This window comes from Rhinopithecus roxellana, chromosome 12, assembly GCF_007565055.1.
Source record: "Rhinopithecus roxellana isolate Shanxi Qingling chromosome 12, ASM756505v1, whole genome shotgun sequence".
NCBI classification, from domain to species: Eukaryota; Metazoa; Chordata; class Mammalia; order Primates; family Cercopithecidae; genus Rhinopithecus; species Rhinopithecus roxellana.
Genome location: NC_044560.1, coordinates 7998431 through 8017231, shown reverse-complemented (window position 1 = coordinate 8017231; position 18801 = coordinate 7998431). Strand labels below are relative to the sequence as shown.

The 18801-nt window shown below is 50.9% G+C and overlaps 1 protein-coding gene across 1 annotated transcript in view; it reads left to right on the top strand.

Annotated features, from left to right (window-relative positions):
• Positions 1-12248: 12248 nt before the first annotated feature.
• Positions 12249-18801, top strand: part of IFFO2 (intermediate filament family orphan 2) — a 50371-nt gene continuing 43818 nt past the window's right edge. The window contains exon 1 of the mRNA XM_030912941.1: positions 12249-13255. Coding sequence (XP_030768801.1) covers positions 12591-13255 — 665 coding nt within the window. The 5' untranslated portion in view covers positions 12249-12590. The remainder of the gene's footprint in view (positions 13256-18801) is intronic.

Genomic DNA, 18801 nt, shown 5'->3' with positions numbered 1-18801 from the left:
GCCACAGACCCCACCATGCCCTATTATTGCCCACTGCCCTATTCATAGATTTGTGTTGTCTGCTCACCCTCTGTAGGCACTTGAAATTGTGATGCCTGCTTAATAAATACTATTTGCCTTAATAATAGTTGAAACAGTCAGTATTAGTCCATTCTCACACTGCTGTAAAGAACTACCTGCTACTAGGTAATTTATAAAGACAAGAGGTATAATCGACTCACAGTTCTACGGGCTGTACAGGAGGCATGGCTGGGGAAGCCTCAGGAAACTTACAATCAAGGCAGAAGGGCAAAGGGGAAGCAAGCACACCTTCACATGGCGGCAGGAGAAAGAGAGCAAAGCAGGGAGTGCTACACATTTTTAAACAACCAGATCTCGTGAGAACTCACAAGAACAGTGAGAACAGCAAGGTGGAAATCTGCCCCCATGATCTAATCACCTCGCACCACGTCCCTTCTGCAACACATGGGGATTACAATTTGACATGAGATTTAGGTGGGGACACAGAGCCAAACTGTGTCGAATAACAAAGTAGCTATCAACTGTTGGGTATTTATAATATTCCAGGGGCTGTGCTGAGCACATCAGATATAGCATCTTGTTTAATCTTCACAGAAAGTCTTCTAAGTAAGGACTCTTACTTAAGGATTCCCTTGGTCCATTTTTCTATTTTTCAGATAAAGAAACCAAGGATCAGAGAATTGGGGTACATTTTCTAAGGTAACACAGCAAGTAAGGCAGAAAGCTGGATTGAGCCTAGGCTGTGAAGTGGGATGGGGTCATGTGGGGAGTGGGACCAGCTCTAACCTTTGGGGATCGGGTTTTTACTGTATGAGTGGCACAGGTTTGGTGGTCAGATGGGCCTGGCGTCAACCTTCACGCCACCACCCTAGACACGTTACTTAGTCTTTTGAGCCTCAGTTTCCCTATCTAAAACATGAGTACAGTGACAGCCACCTCACAGGATCACAGTTAGGATTGTATGTCTTAAGCACTGGGTAGAAGTTCCATAAATGATTCTTTGCTGCATCTGGTCTAAGCAGAGGGGTTGCTACAAAGTGTAGGGTCCCCAAGGGATGTCCTAGCTCCACCACCTGCAAGACCCAGTTCAAGGCTACCTCCTTCAGGAAGCCTCCCCAGGTTCTCAGAACCCATGCGGCCTGATTCTAGAACCCATACAGCTTCTATGTCACCAAACGCTCCCCCTGATCCAGGCATATTATCCAGGTGCTTTAAGCTCAGGATTATCTCTACTGCATCTGCCCTGCAATAACTTGGATTTCTCCTTTAATCTTCACACCAACCCTATGAAGTAGGTATGAGTACCCCCAATTTAAAGGTGGGAAAACTGAGACTTAGAGAGAGAATTGTCTTCTTTTTCCTCTCCTGCTGTTGAAATATGATCTATGAAGCAAGGTTGGCCTCGAAAACTGCTTTGTCCTCAATATATCCCCAGGGATTTTGGGAATGGTGAGGGCAGGAGAGATGGCATCAGTTTTGGAGACAGAAGTTTGAATCCCATCTCCACTACTACTAGTTTCATAGCTCTGGAAAAAGCCAGGAGCTTGCATTCCCTCAAAAGTAGAAGGATGGAAGTTACACTAACCTTGAAGGCTATTGTGAGCCCAGAATGAGATAAAGTTCTCAGAGCAGTAGGCACATAGTAGCTGCCCAATAAATGTATGTTTCATTGCCCCCAAAGCCATGTCTTGTTCTGTGTTCTCATAACACATCTCCGGTTCCTCCCTTGGTCCACTTACCAAATGTGAACAGATATTCTTGTTATTTAGACACCTGGGGCTGGAAACTTCTTGAAGCCAAGGGCCACTCCCAAACATCTTTAGATTTCCCACTTGGCCTAGTACCTTTGATGCAGTCATATCCAACCAATGTGTTTTTTTTAAAAAGTGCAAAGAGCTTTTCCATTTTTTTCTCCAATAAAAGTAATCAGCCCTCATTGTAAACTAGGGAAAGAATTTTACCTCCCTCCATCGCCTTGATGCGAGGTTTACCTGTGAGCAAGCTGGTAAGGTGCCCATCATTGTGTCTGTCACAGAGCCTTCTAAGTATTGTCGTCTTCATTAGTTCAAAAAACACATAGGGCATTTCAAAAAGTAAAAAAACATCTGCTGACCTTGTGGGATGTCCTTACTGATTTTTTTCCACTATATAATTTTTTTTTTTCTGCGACAGGAGTCTCACTCTGTCTCCCAGGCTGGAGGGCAGTGGTGTGATCTCGCCTCACTGCAAGTTCTGCCTCCCAGGATCACGCCATTCTCCTGCCTCAGCCTCCCGAGTAGCTGGAACTACAGGCATCTGCCACCACGCCCGGCTAATTTTTTGTATTTTTGGTAGAAATGAGGTTTCACCGTGTTGGCCAGGATGGTCTTGATCTCCTGACCTCGTAATCCGCGCATCTCAGCCTCCCAAAGTGCTGGGATTACAGGCGTGAGCCACCGCACCCAGCCTCCACTATATAAATTTAGACAACTCACAGACATAAAACACACCCACTTTTAAAAATGGTCGTTCTGTGTTTTACGGCATGCCTTCTTACTTTAAAGATAAGTGGAGGAACTCTTTCTACACCAATAAATATAGATGTGTTTTATCCTGCAGGATGGCCCCGAGAATTAGATGGTATGGATGTGCCATGACTTACTTAGTCAATCCCCTGTTGATGGCACTTAGAGATTCCCATAATCTGTTCTGGGTAGGGCTGGAAAGTGCTGGACAGGTGTAGACCAAGGAAGCCTCCCACCGGCGGAAGCCTCTGCAGAAATCAGCTGCCAGGGATGTCACCAGGCTGACACAGTGACTTCTGGCTGGCAAGTAATCTTGAAGTTGTGTTAAGGACAATGAGGGAGACATTCCTGTCGTGGGGCTGGGATGAGCTCAGCCGCATTCCTCCTTTTCATAGCATTGGACGGGGCAGTCCTCCGGGAAGAGGGCCTTTTGAGTCAACCTTTCCTTTCAGTCACCTCCCAAGAGGTGTCTCCATTACTGCGACATCTGTTTCAGCAGAAATAAGATGATGAAGCTTCAGGGGACCTCCCCTGCTTCCCTCAGAGGGTTTTCCCTGACACGTGAGAGAGTCATTTGTAAACGAGCAATCAGAGATGAGGCAAGTGGGGATTTACCAGGCTCGCCTTCAGCAAGCCGATGGAGAAGACAGGACGGGGCCCCCGGGGCAAGGATGCCCTTGTCCTCCTTTACCCTGGGGTTTCTGGAACTCCCAGGGTCTCCCTGGCAACAACCCACTTATCCTGGTCCTGCACTCAGCTGTGGAGTCGTCCGTTGCCCTGAGGCTGGTGTGGACATTGCAGTCTCTAGGTAGGACCTGGCTTACTATTTTGGACCTATGATGTTCAGGCCCTGGAATCTTCCCTTGGCCAGCGACCTTCTCCTCTCCAAGCCTCAGTGTCTCCACGTGTAAGATGGGAATGATGAGCCTTCCTGAAATTGATGAGGTTAGGATGGAATGAAATGATGCATGTGAAGTCTCGATCTGATGCCTTGCACTGATGTCTAGGTGCTCCATAAACCACTGCCATTAGAACTGATCTGAGCAAGGTGAGGTGAGGATGAATGAGACACGGTGTGAGGAGCAGTGAGAAGGTGCTCAGGGGTGTTGGTTCCTGAGGTCAGGGAGCCATCTCTTTGGGCAGAGATAGTAGATGCATCAATTCATACTGTTGGGCACTTTACAGTGCTTTTCCATGATGATAAGAATGAGGCAGGAGAGGCCGTCTCTGCTGAGAGAGGGCTGCAGGCTCTGGAGTGGCCTCAGAGAGCCACCCTGATGCAGCACTTGCCCTCTGCCAGGCATCCTTCCAAGGACTTGGACAGCATTTCGTTTAGCCCTCACCAAAACCCTAAGGGGCAGAGGTGCCCTTCCTATTTTACAGATGGGGAAACTGAAGCTGGGAGAGGCCTCTGGAAGAAGCTGTCTTGTTAAGCATTGGGCTTTAAATTAATTAGGGACTGGGCACTGTGGTTCACACCTGTAATCCCAGCACTTTGGGAGGCCAAGGTGGGTGGATCACTTGAGGTCAGGAGTACAAGACCAGCCTGGCCAACATGGCAAAATCCCATCTCTACTACAAATACAAAATTTAGCTGGGCATGGTGGTGCACACCTGTAGTCCTAGCTACTTGGGAGGCGTGAGAATTGTTTGGACCAGGGAGGCAGAGGTAGCAGTGAGCCAAGATTATGCCATTGCACTCCAGCCTGGGTGACAGAACGAGTGAGACTGACTAAAAAAAAAAAAAATTAAATAATTAGGGTACATCAAAGACAGGGGTACTGTGTTCTCAGGGCAGGACTTCTGGCTGTAGGGAGAAGAGTCAGGAGGGTGCTTGGGGCTGGGGCCACAAGGTCTGGCTTCTTCCTCTGGAAGGAACTGTGAGTCGGGCAGATAGTGTCCTTCCCTCCCTCAAGGAACCCTCCCTTCCTGAGATGGGGAAGACAGTAAACTGGTGGAAATGCTACAGAGAAATGAATGCTTACAATGGAGAAGAACAGGAGGCCCCGACCCTGGGTTAGGGGGTATGAAGTAACTTCTAGGAGGAAGTGCTGCCCTTACCCTCATCAGAAAGTCTAACATAAAAGGGACTGACTTTAATATTAAATGTTAGCTGGGAGGTGGAGCAATCAGAACCCTCATGTGTTGTTAATGGGGAGGTAAAATTGTATGGCTACTTGAAAATCTGTTTGGCAGTATTTGTCAATGTTAAACACACACATCCCCTGTGACACAGCAATCCTGCCCCTGGGGCGAGTCCCAAGAAGAACAAGTACTGTGTTCACCAAAAGACGTATGTGAGAAGGTTCCAGCTTGACTCCTAGTATCCCCAAATTAAGAAACAGCCCAAATCTGCAGTAGAATGGATAAATAAATGGTGATGCTCACATCATCTAACTCTATGTAGCAAGGAAAAGGAGCAAAATAACACACAACTAAATGGATGAATCTCATACACGTAGGGTGGAACAAAAGAGGCCAAAACTAGACCGTATGATTCCACTTAATGAAGTTCTAGAACAGCCTAGAAAGGAATCTGGGGAAAGAAAAGTCAGCGCCTGATTACCTTCGGGAGGTATCAACTGAGAGGGAGCATGAGGGGACCTTCTGGTGTGTGGGAAATGACCTGGTGAGTTCATCAGGGGTACAAATGTAGGAATTCATAGAGCTCTACGATTAGTATTTGTGCACTTTACCTATATACACACCTTTATGCAAAGTCAGAACAAGAAAACAAAAGAGAAGGAGAAGGGCTCCCAAAGCTAAGATCTGGCCCATAAGTAAGGGCTGGCCAGTGAGGAGGGGGATGGTGTCTTGGAGGAGAAGCCAGCAGGTGCAAAGACCCGGGGAGCACGAGTGTGTGATGTTGCTTCTCTGCCTGGCTCTGGGATCGCCGATGGTGCTCCTGTCCCTCTCTTCTCTATGCTCCCTTCCACTCATTTGGAGGTTTCCACCGACACCGTGAACCAGGTTGGCAGAAGTCATTTCAAGAGCATGTTCCTCCAGTCCATGTTTAATGTTCTACCTTTGAGTTGTTGCGGGAGGAGCTACAGTCAGAGCAGGAGAGGGGCTGGCCTTGGAATTCAAAGCTGGATTGAAAGCTCAGCTTTGCCATGAATGTGTGTTCTTGGAGAATCCCTTTCTCCCCTGTGAGCCTCAGTTCCCCCATCAGTAAGCAGGTCTTCTTAACATACACAGTTTTGGTGAGAAAGTCGGCTGCAGGAGGTGTTCAACAGATTCCCATCATATGGGAATGAAGGACTAAGGTCTGAAGGCAAGGGACCCATGCCAGGCTCATGGCTACCCCTAGAGTGACTGAGTGTGGCCCTGATAAGGCCTCTGCAAACCCTGGCATTGATCATCTGTCACATAGAACTCAAACCACCACTCAAACAGTGCCTGGCACATACCAGGGATTCAAGGAGCATTGGGTTGTAATAGCTGGTGCCTAATACGTGCCAGGCATTGCTCCAAATGTGTCATACCTGTGGACTTCTTTTTTGATCCTCCCGGTAGACCTATGGACGTCTGCCTTCCCATTTTACAGAGGGGAAACCAAGGCATAGAACTTTTGAGTGACTTGCTCAAAAGCACTCTGTTAATAATTGATGGAGCCTGGCCCTCGTCTCCTACACCTAACAACACTACCACATGGCAAGAACAGATGGGGCCGCCCAAGCTGCCTCCACAGGGTGGCCTGGAGAAGGTGCCAAAGGCAACCAGGGCTCCCCCAGGGCTGCTGACCAGGATCAGTGCTGTCAGGGCAGCCAGGGGGGACACTCCAATGCCCTGACTTTGGCAAAGCCCACACCCTTTTCGAGGAAGACAAACCCACTCGTAATAATTGTTGAGGCAACAAGCAGCTTAAGCCGCTCATAAGCCCTGAGGTGCCTGTGAAGGCTGAGGCCCGGCAATGAGCCGCCACTGCCAAAACCAGCAAGAGTCACCCTTTTTGCCAACCTTTTTTTTTTCTTAGCTGTTGTCATTATTGTTTTTTGGGAGGAGAGATGGGACATCTCAGGAATTCGCCTGTGCTGCTGAATTCTCACCTGCAGCATCATGTGGACTCACAGCCACTCCCTATCCTCTGTACCATCATGTTTTACTGTTCTCTTTAATTCCACCATGAAGAGACTTGATAGGAATGTTCTGGAAACTGCAGCCTGAGGGTGGGGACAGGGGATGCGGGGAATGGGGAGCAGTTTATTCTCCATGGCAGCAGGACTGAACTTTGGTGCCAGAGGGCCACTGGGTGTGAGATATTTGTTTTTTCCTGCCTCTTTATACATTTTATGGGCTTTCTACATTTGCTTAAGCAAAGTTAAAAAATGACAATGATAATAGTTAATATTTATTGAGCATTGCTGGCATTGATTGAACATTTATTGAACATACTGACTTTCCATGTATGAACTCACTTAACCTTACAATCACCGCTTTTTCTTTCTTTCTTTTTTTTTTTTTTGAGACAGTCTCACTCTGTCACCCAGGCTAAGCGCAGTGGTGAGATTACAGCTCACTGAAGGCTCTACCTCCCAGGCTCACATGAGCCTCCCACCTCAGCTTCCCAAGTAACTAGGACCACAGGCATGTGCCACCATGCTCAGCTAATTTTTTTTAAGTTTTTTTTTTTTTTTTAGAGATGGGGTCTCACTACGTTGCCCAGGCTAGACTCGGACTCCTGTGCTCAAGCGATCCTCCCACTTCGGCCTCCCAAAATCCTGGGATTACAGGTGTGAGCCACTGCACCAGGTCAGATATTATTATTATTATTATTATTATTATTATTATTATTATTATTTTGAGACGAGGTCTCACTCTCACCCAGGCTGGACTGGAGTGTAGTGGTGCAATCTTGGCCTCTGGGGGTTCAAGTGATTCTCGTTCCTCAGCCTCCTGAGTAGCTGGGACTACAGGCACATGCCACCATGTCCAGCTAAATTTTTTTGCATTTTTAGTAGAGACGGTGTTAAGCCCTTGGCCAGGCTGGTCTCAAACTCCTGGTCTCAAGTGACCGGCTTGCTTTGGCCTCCCAAAGTGTTGGGATTACAGGTGTGAGCCACTGCACCTGGCCCCAGGTCAGATAGTCCTATAGGCTTATTTCCAGATGAAGAACTGAGTACAGAAAAGGAAAAATGAAAACTATTGAAATTTAAAAAGAGATCATTAATAAAGAGGAACAAACTACTGATACATGCTACCACATGGATGAACCTCAAAGACATAGTGCTCAATGAAAGTGGCTAGACACAAGAGATCACATCTTGTAGAATGTCATTTGTCTGACATATGTAGAAAAGGCAACTCTATAGACACAGATCCTAGATTAGGGGTTGTCTGGGGCAGGGGGTAGGAGTGGGGATGATGAAATATTCTAAAACTGGTTTATAGTGTTGTTTGCACAACTTGGTAAATTTACTAAAAACAATTGACATGGGTGAATTATATAATATGTAAAATATTCCTCAATAAAGTTGTAAAATAAAGAAATGCAATTACATTCTGCAAATATAACATTTCCTAAGCAGCCATGATCCACTTTACAGGAATTTCTCCAGTAACTAACAGTTAATTCATTTGTTCACCTGAACTCATCTTCATTGAGCATCTATTATGTGCCAGGTTCCGTGCCAGGATGTGGGTTCCAGGGTGAATCTGATCAAGTGTTTCTGCTCTAATGGTGAATATGGGTTAGCAAGTGTTAGAAGGCTGGGCTAGAAGGGGTGGAGATGCAGACGAGAAATCCAGCAATGACAAGCGAGTATACTTGGGGCTGCCACAGGGTGGGCAGTGCTGGCAGAGCCTGGAGGAAGCACCTTCCACCCAGACCTGGCAGGTACTTGAGAAGGTTCTGAGAAGAGACGGTTCTGAGAAGAGAAGGTTCTGAGAAGAGAAGGTTCCATGCTTGAGGCTGGGACCTGGAGGATGAGGAGTTGTTAGCAGGTGAAATGGCTGGGGAGTGGGGCAGGAAGAATAAAAGTCATTTGTTCATTCATTTCTTAATTCTTTTATTCATTCATTCAGCAACCTTTCATTGAGAGCTGTTATGCCCATTTCCCTGATGAGGAAATAGAGCCTCAGAGAGGTAAAGTGACTTGCTAGAGCACAGATACAAACCTTAGCCAATCTCTTGTTTTAAAAGCCCACTTTTCTCCACTGTCTCCTCTTGCCTCCAAAAAGAGTCTGGGCAGGTTAGACACACCGCTGTGACTTTGAGGGTCAGGGGGAGGTACCCTGCCAAAAAACAAAACCTAAGTATCCTTGTTTAGTGAGAGGAGGTTGGCCTGACCCTCAGGGATGTTCCTTTGTCTGTTGGAACCCTCCCCCTGCTTTGAGGACCCATCTTTAGCCCCCTTTGGATCTTGAATCAGGGAGCCAGCCTGCCAGCATCCAGGGTTAAGGGGAGGAAACCACTGAATTCATTGTCTGGGCCAGGGAGGACCTACCATTGGAAAGGGAATGGGACCAGAATTCTAGACCAGGCTTTGCTACCAATTATTCGGGTGACCTGGGTTAGTCCTTACCTCTCTGTGGTCCTCAGTTTTCTGGTCCCCCAAACAAGAGCATTGGGCTGGCTGCATCCTGAGCTACAAGACTTCTGGCGTCAGATGCCTCCAGATTGATATGGGCTGGAAGTAGGGTGACACATTCGTTCTGATTTGCTCGTTCAGATTTACTTTTCAGGTTTTAGCATCAAGAGAAACCTTCTCAGTCCCTGATAAATTGGGATGGTTGGTCACCCTAGCTGGAGGACTGTTAGGTTAACCTCGCCTCACATTTTACCCACCAAGTCAAGACACGCAGCATCTCGCCTTTACTCCTATGTGGCCACGGAACTATTTTCTAGCCATTTTGTTTGTACATATTGTGTTTCTAGGTCTCAGCTGAAAACCCCCTCAGGTCCAGCTACCACTTCCCTCAATTCCTTCAGATCTCTGGGCTCTGCTTGACCATCTCCTTTCCCCCCTCCCCGCACCCCCTCCCGTTCCTCAGGATGGTCTTTTTTGGTTGTCTCCATCAGCTCCCCTGGAACCCCTTTAGCTCCTTCCTCTGCATTTAATGCAGGATCTGTGCTGAAGCAGGTGCTCCACAAGTCATCATGGAAAGTCTGAATATCTCCGGGGCCCAGGGCAGGGCTGCCCCCACACCCCAGGAGGGCTTCACACCCCAATTCCAGGGCAACTTTGTTGGCAGGACAGATCCTTCCTGGAAGAGGTTGCAGGGAGCCACTCCCCAGGTGTGACTTCTTAACCCTTTGTCTTCCATGGGACCACTCAGGTGGAGCCTGTGGACCCCTTCTCAGAATAATTTTTTACAAAGGCATTAGGATTACAATGAAAAATCGTTTTACTAAAATAGATATCGAAGTATTAACAATTTGTCATATAGTGATACATGTTCTCCTTTACTAACACATTAAATAAGATTTAGTGGTGGATCTAATATGACTTGAATTTCACAGTTCTGGTAGCTTAGATGATATCTTGAGATGTTTACAGTAACTGTAGTGTGTTATGTAAATACCTGTGATTTCTACTAGTGACAAAATCACAGGGACATCCACTTGCTACCTACATTCATAATCAAAGGATATGTTAAAAACCACTGGACGGGCATGGTGGCTCACGTCTGTGATCCCAGCACTTCAGGAGGTCGAGGTGGGTGGATCACCCGAGGTTGGGAGTTCGAGACCAGCCTGACCAGCATGGAGAAACTCCCATCTCTACTAAAAATACAAAAATTTAGCCAGGCCTGGTGGCGCATGCCTGTAATTCCAGCTACTTGTGAGGCTGAGGCAGGAGAATGGCTTGAACCCCCGAGGTGGAGGTTGTGATGAGCCGAGATCGCACCATTGCACTCTAGCCTGGGCAACAAGAGCGAAATTCTGTCCCGAACAAACAAACAAACAACCATTTAGAGATTAGTGAGGATAAAGATAAAACTTTTGTCCACCCCCGTGTCATGAACTCCCCAGAATTCTATCCTCAGTCTTCTTGGGGGTCCATGAACCTCTGCTTCAAGGCAAAGGGGTTTTGATTTTTTAGGTTAGATAAACAAGAACATCCTCAAGAGATGAGAGAATGAAGAGTAAAGGGCAGTGTCCAGATTGGGTTGGGTTAAGCAGAGAAAGGTTTCTAGATGGGTGAGTTTCAGAGCTGGGTGTTTAAGGTGAGTCTGTGTTGGCAGGAAGCAAGGAACTGTGGTTGAGGGAAGGAACTATGGGGAGGGTTTGCTTTTATGGCTAAATGAAAAACACAGCAGACTAACATCATAGCCACATCACTCCAGGGCAAGCCCGTGTCTCCTTTGTCACCAACAACACCAAGGCATTGTCCACTTAAGACAGTGTGCCTGTCCTCAAGCTTACATACAAAGAGACAAAACAAACACAAAAGTTAATAACAAGACAAAAATTAAATTGCAATTAAAAAAATTCAGTCGGAAGAATCTGAAACATGCCACATATCTGGTTAGGTGCATACAATACAAGCCACAGGCGTTCAAAGGTGGGGGTCACCTCCCCTCTGAGGTTTGCGGTGAGGACCAAATGCGGGAATGGACACGAGACCAGCTTTGTGGAAGGCCGGTTAGAGCATGCACTTTGGACCATTGCGGCTACTTAACGTCTCAGTGACCTTCTCTGTAAAATGGGGATAATAAATAAGTACAGTGCCTGACATATACTGATGTTTGCAACATGATTCAGGAGACACCAGAGACTGGAGAACTTGGCCTTTAACGTGGTAGGTGTGAAAACATTTGAATGAATGAATGAATGAATGGGTCCTCGGGTTGCCTTGGTCTGCCCCAGGCTGCCCGCTAAGCCCCATGTCTGTGAAATGAATCCCCAGCTCCCGGGGTCAGCTTCATCTCAGCGTGTGGGTGTGGGTGGTTGGGGAGGTGCTCAGCAGCTCAGCGGAGGCCAGGCCCAGGCCGAGTTTGTGGGTGTCATCCCGGGAGGGTCTTGCCCAGCCTCCCCAACCCCCATGCTGCTCGGCGCCTCAGTGGGCGGGGGAACCGGCGGGCTTGGCGGTGCCCCGGTTGATCTCGGTAGGACGAGGCCCGCAGCTAGCGTCCGAGGAGCCCACTCCTGGGTCCGCAGCGTGGAGGACGTGCCGGCCTAGGCGCCGCCTTATCCCCGGAAGGTCGATCTGGGCCTCCCCAGGCTGGAGTGGGGGTGGGGTGCCGGTGCACCTTCGGATACTGTGATCCCCCAGCCCTTGCAGCCGCGGTCGCCCACATCCGAAGGAATTTGGGGCCGGGGCATTCGGGGCGGAGAGGACAGAGAAACGGAGCCCTCTCGGCAGGCGACGAGAGAGAGGAGCGCCCTAAAAAGTGGAAAGCGAGCGTTGCCGAGGCTGCTGGCCCCTTTAAGAGGCCCGGCTGGCTCTGCGGCGGTTCCAGCTAACTCGGTCCCTGGTGCAGCTCTGCAGTCCGGGTCCCCCAGCAGAGAATCGGCACCCGGCGGGGAGGCAGGACCAGACGCAGGAGAGGGCGTGGCCCCGCCGGGGAGCTGGGCGGAGTCTACGCTGCGGCGAAAGCGGGAGAACCCTGCGGTGGGCGGAGCCAAGGGTCTGTGGGTGGGGCCCGGCGCTGCGGGCCTCGTGGGGCGGAGCCTCTGGCTCGGGGAACGCCGCAGAGGGAGGAGGGGTGGGCGGGGCCGCGGCGAGGGCGGGGCCAGTGTCTGCAGTGGGCGGGGCCCGCCGCAGAGTGGGCAGTGCCGGCCGAGAGTCCTCTGCTTGCGGCTGCCGCGGCCCCTCCACAGCGTCTCTGACAGACAGCCCAGGCGGTGTGACCCGCGACCCTTCTGGCCCCGCGCAGATACCGCGGCCTCCACCGCATCCCAAGGAGCGGCCGAGTGCCCTCTCTCGCCTCGGCGCCCGCATCCGGGGCCATCCGTCCCGCCGTCGCTGCGGAGGCCGCATCTGGCGCGCATCTGGAACCGCCCGGCCGGCCGCACTGGAGCCCGCGCCCACCCTGGCCCGGCCGCGCCGGGAGCCCTGCCCGGAGCTGGAGCCGCACCTGGACCCGCGGGCCCGGGGCCCTGAGCCGCGCAGCCGACGCATGGTGAACTCGCTGCTGTTCGGGGAGATGGCCTTGGCCTTCGGCTGCCCGCCGGGCGGCGGCGGCGGGGGCTGCCCTGGCGGGGGCGGCGGCGGCGGCGGGGCCGGGCCGGGTCCGTCGCCGGTGACGGCGGCGCTGCGGGACGACCTGGGCTCCAACATCCACCTCCTGAAGGGGCTCAACGTGCGCTTCCGCTGCTTCCTGGCCAAGGTGCACGAGCTGGAGCGGCGCAACCGGCTGCTGGAGAAGCAGCTGGAGCAGCAGCAGAGCGAGCGCGAGCGGCGGCTGCGCTACAAGACCTTCTCCCGCGAGCAGGCCGTGCAGACCGGGCCCGAACTGCTGCGGCCCCCGGCGCCCGGCGGCGGGCACGGCCTCGGCAGCGGCGCGGCGGCCGGCGTCAACGCCAATGCCGTGGCCCTAGGCGGCCTGCCCCCCGGCGGCGGCTCGCACCCGCAGCACTACGGCCGCCTGCCCGGGACCATCTGGAGCTACACGCAGGTGCGGCGCACGGGCGGCGGCGGCGTTGAGACCGTGCAGGGCCCCGGCGTGTCGTGGGTGCACCCCGACGGCGTGGGCGTGCAGATCGACACCATCACGCCGGAGATCCGCGCGCTCTACAACGTGCTGGCCAAGGTGAAGCGCGAGCGCGACGAGTACAAGCGGAGGTGAGTGGCCGCCCCTCCCCCGCCGCCCTGGGAAGGGGCGCCCAGGTCCAGGCTGCTGCGGAATGCGTGTGCGGGCCGGGGGCCGGGCAGGCAGCTGGTCCTGGCAGGTGGGCTGGAAGCTGTGTTTTCAGAGTGCCTTACACATGCCAGAAAGGCCCAGTTATCTAGATCCCAGGATGGGGGTGGGCGCTGGCTACCGTGGGGGCCACCTCGATGCCGTCACTGGTTAGGCACACTGTTTTCTAGGTGACATAATAACAACCTGTGTTTTATGTGATCTCATTTAATTCTCAGCACAATACAGCGTGTAAGGCAGACTTATCCTCATCTTATAGATGAGGAAACCGAGGTGCAGAAATGCTAAGTGACTTGCCTAAGGTGGCTTGGCGAATGAGTGGTGAAACCAGGATTTCAACCAGAGATTTTAACCACTCCTGGCTAGTCTGTCTCCTCGCATAGGTATTTTTCCCAAGGAAGTAGGAAGTAGGCTCCCCTCCCTCAACAGATGAAAAGAAAAACTCTAACCAATCCACTGCCTTTTTATTTCGTGAATTAAATGAGATCATGTGTTTGAAAATGGATGGATCTGCCCCTGACCCCTGGGGCCAGTGTCTGCCGTCTTGCTCCAGCTCTGTAACGTCCAGCTGGCTGGGTTGGATAACCACAACTATAGCAGACTGCTCACAAGCTTTTATAAAATGCCTCCTTTCATCCCTCTTCTCCCTACTCCCTGAGTTTCATGGTTTATTGAGCCCTAACAAACTCAGCCTTAAAAGCCCCCAGGAGAAGATAATGTTGGGCTGGAGACTGGACATTGAATGGACTGAGACCACCATCTCTGGCTAGAACTGGGGTTCAGACTCTGCAGGACTGGCCAGTGCATTCCTGCCCAGCTCAGATTCCCCAGCTGGGAAACTGACATTGCTTCCTGCCTGCAGTCTGGCCAACAATACTGTCTGCTTGGCTTTCTGATAAGAGGAGAGGGGTCTCCTATCTTCCTCCTCTTCCCATAAGAGGAGAGAGGTCTGTCTGGCATCTCAGACCTGGCTGGGGGAGGGGCCCTCTGGCCCTGGCAGTCGCTGTTCCAGGCACGGGCAGCCTTCCACTGGGAGTTATTGGCTCTGAACTCCAGGGCTTGGAGGATGTACTGAGAGGGACCCTTCCTTCCATCTCTAAAGGTCTGCCCAGGGAGCTGGGCATAGTTCTCCTTCCTTATTCTCCTATTGGACAGGCTAGCAACTGGGTAGGATTCAAATGCCAGCCTTATACCTGCTGGTGAGATTATCAAACCACTTGAAATCCTGTTTGCTCATCAGAGAAATGGGAATAATAAAATCTGCCCACAGTTGCTCGAGGGGAGAGCAGGATGGTGATGCTCTTTGGAAGGTATAAAGTAATCAAGCTGATGTTGTTAAAGATGATGGGCACTTTGTCAAGCTAGCGGGGAGTAGAAACGCTGAGAGTCCTTAAGCTCTCTCATGCAGCGCCTCGCTTCCTGGGGGTGGGTCTTACACTCCACTGGGAGATGGGCTTCTCTTCTGGGTTACCTCTTTCTCTGGAGGTACTTGAGAATGGCCCACCTGGTGCCCTCTCTTCTGGGTTACCTCTTTCTCTGGAGGTACTTGAGAATGGCCCTGCTGGTGCCTTGCCACGTAGAGGCCACGTCTCCGCCCCTCATGGTCAATGTCACTGGGGCAGGCTAGGGAAACAGGCACTTGCTCTCGATGGTGCAACTGGGGAGGGATGGGCCAGGCCCTCCTGTCTGCCACTGTTGATCGTGTCGTCATGCCTTAGGCTTGTGTTGTGTTTGTTTTATTGTGTGTATGCTTTTTGGACCTGGCTACTCAGGTGATGGAAAAACCGTGCCCAGTCTTGGAGGGAGATGGGTTGGCATTGAGCAATGATCTATTCAAGTTGCACCCAGGGTGTGGGGTGTGATGTCAGCTTCTGGCGCTGGCCTGGAATGAGACGGTGCTGCTGAGACAGGTGGAGTGCGGGCGTCTCTCTTCCCGCCCTTCTGGGATGCGTGCACACCTCTTCTTCCATGTTTTTTCTGAAGTTGACTCAAGACTTACATTGAGTTTTTCCAAAGCAAGTATACTCCTTTCCTGGAGTCTCAGTTTCCCCATCTGTGAAGTGAGGTAGGTGGGCTAGAATTGGAGTCCTTGACCCAGGCTTTCTTAGAGATGCTTTAGGGGTTCCTTGAATATCTAATAAAAATAATCATTTAAAATAACATTAAGACATTAATACAGTGATAAAAATGTGCTCACTCACCTTTAAGTTCTTAATATTAACTCATTGGGTTCCACTAACACACTTAACTTGTTAATAGTATGTTTTGGGTACCTCCTAAGAATTTTCTTTGGGAAGGAGGGCAGACATTTGATAAACATTTTTTAAAAACTTGAAAAACCACTGGGCTAGATGATCTCAAAGGGTCTTCCCAGCCTTGGCAATATATAAATCTGAGTTTGCGCTCCCAGCCCGCTTCTGATTCCCTGGCCATAAGAGAAGTTACCATCTAAGGGGTGAGACCCAGGTGTCTGCCTGTACTGTTGTGGCCACAAAGGGTCTTAAATCATCCCAGGATGTCTATCACAGAACTCCAAGCAGTGACGCCCAGAAGGGAAAGGTTCCAGGGTTTCCCTGGTCCACCTGGAGGAACCTGCAGCTCCAGAGACCCCCACTTGCTTCCCCAAAGGACAACTTGGGATGTGAAACTCAGCGATCTTCAAGCCGGAGGCTTGTTGAGTTCCACCTTTGTGATTTCTGGCCACGTCTATGTACTACCACCTGTGCTATTACTTACATAAAATATTTTAACAACTTCATTGAGGTACAACTTACAGGTCACAAAAGCTGCCCATTTTAAGTGTACAAGTCAAATTCACAAAATCGTGCAGTCATTACCACAATTCCGTTTTAGAGCATTGCATCACCCCCCAAAAAGATCCTTCATGTCCATTTACAGAAAATTCCCATTCCAAGACCAACCCAGGTAATCACGGACCTGCTGTCTTTCTAGAAATTGGCCTTTTCCGGACATTTCATAGAAATAGAATCATACACTCTGTAGTCTTTGTGTTTGGCTTTTTTCAGTTAGAGAATGTTCTTTTGAAGTTCATCCATGTTGTAGCATGTATCCGTAGGCTGTTCCTTTTGATAGCAAAAAATATTCCTCTGTAGTATAGACCATATTTTGTTTATGAATCCACCCAGGTATTCAACATATTTTAAATTTAAAACATCAACTGTACACCACCTAGCATCATCTCATGTGCCATCAGTGGTCCACGAACCATGCTTTGGAAACACCAACCCAAACCACAGCCCCTGGCCTGGGGTGCCTGGGCCCTGGCCCCAGTCACCACTGCTTTGGTTTTCCCTTGGCCCAACCAGGTCTCTACCACGTGGGAAATATGGTCGCTGAAGCCGCAATGAGGACAAGGTTGTCAGGCATTGATTTGGAAACCAAAACAAACATCTCTACTCTGTCACCACCCAGGGCCACTAAAATATCCTGTTCTGACTTTGCAAGCTGGGGGCTTTTCCCTGGAGATTCCCACTGAGTTTATCTGAACTCAACAGTGGAGAGTTCCCCGAGTTGGCATCCAGGAGACTTGGACTTTAGGTCCAGCTCTGCCACTAGGTGCTGTGTGACCTCTGGCCAACTGCTGCCCTCTCTGGGCCTCAGATCCTCCACCTTTACATGCAGGAGTTCCTGTAGGTGATCTCTCTCAGCTCGCTCTCTACTTGAGGTCAGTGACTCCAAGAGGCCCGTGTCGTGGCTGATCTTTCTGCCTCTGGAGACCACAGTGTGTTCGCTGAAGCCTTTCTCTGTTCTGGGCTTCCCCTTCCCTCTCTTGTCTCTGCCCCAGATGACTAGGGTCCAGGCTCCAGGCATGGGCAGTACTGGTCATCCCATCCCCTGGCTTAACTGGTTCAACCGTGTCCCCTCTCTTCATTGGCTCCAAGGAAGGACGCAGGAAAGCTTTCAGGTTGTCAAGAAAAAGGTCCCTCCAGCCTGGCAGCTGCTGCAAAGTTGCTCTGGGCTGGTAGAGGAAGTTGCCCTGCGCTGGTAGAGGAAGTTGCCCGGCACTGGTAGTGCTGGCCTAGCTGCCTGTCAGACAGGGCGACTCTTTTGAGGGCCTGGTGCCCCTGTCCAGAAGCCTGTCCAGCCATCCTGGCCCCCTCAGGCCCAGTGTGATTTGCAGCTGGCTGGCCTCGTTCCCTCCCGTGCGAGGGGCTGAGTGTATGCGCCCCCCAGTTGAAGTCAGCCTGGAGCCTAGGTTTCTTTTTTCCTGGTGCCTGGGGTGATTGGAGGGTGGTTTGGGAGCCTGGAGAGACCACTGTGATCATTCAGCCTGGTGGTTTTCAAGTGGGCTTTTTAGATCCCTGGAGTCCATAGCAGGGCGCCTTGGGAGACTTCGGGGACAGTGGGAGGCTGAGTACCTGAGATTTGACCCATGTTGCCCACCGTAACTCCATGCTTCTCTGACTCCCAGATTGTCCAAAAAAGATTCCATTTTAAAAAGTGTTCTGCAGTTTTTGAAAAGGAAGAAACTGCTGATTCAGCTGAGTACTTTCATTTTAAAGGTGGGGAAACCAAGGCCCAGAGGGGGCTGGCCCTCTGTGCCGAACTGGGCAGACCTTCCATCTGCTGTGCAGAGCTGGCCTCCCCATCTCGACGTGATGCCCGCATCATCTTCCCGCAGTCAAGGCTTTGTTATGTTCTTTCCACCTTTTTGTGTGTCTGTTTGAAACATTTTTTTAAAAAGCCACTTTCTGGGATGGGAGGGACTTTTGTCACAGCTATTTCTGACTATGAGCCGGAAGGGGCTGGGCTGTCGGCCGGAATGAAGGACTCCAAAAAGGGATGGTGGGTGGGTCAGCTGGAGTGTCCCCTGCCCGTTCTTGTCACACCCCAGGGGGGCCCTCAAGCAGGTGGGTGCTGGCCCCTGAATGTCCCAAAGCTCCAATGCTGCCCTGGAATAGAAAGCTGAGGGCTTTGTTCCTTGCCACTCCCATTGACACTTTCGTTATTTCTGAAGCTGGCACCAAAACGGATTCTTAATTCTGATTTTCCAGTGAGGCAGCCTTTGATGGTGGAACAGGGTTTCGCATCCTGGCTCTGCCACTGTCTGTGTGAACATGGGCAAGTGGCTTGGTCACTCCAAGCTGCCCGTGGAGCTCCCCGCTTTGTCCTCTGTAAAAGAGGGGTCATCTTGTTGCTCTCCCAGGGATTGAGAAGGAACAAATGAGGTCTGGTGTTAAGGTACCTGGGGCTTGGCAGGTTTTGGGCATGCCTACCCCCACCCCAGCCCAGCCCCCTTCCCCTGGCAAAGGCTGTTCCTTTAATTTGCAAGGATTTCTCAGCATGGCCCTGACTGCCTAACAAGTCCATTTCAGGGCACGTTGCCGCTCTCTCTGTCCCATGGAGGCGCCAGAGGTGGTGTTGGGGGTGGAGGGAAAGGGCTGCTTCTTTGTCCAGCATCTAAGAAGGCTGTTTGACCCACTCTTAGCCGTTGATTTGTGCCTCCGGA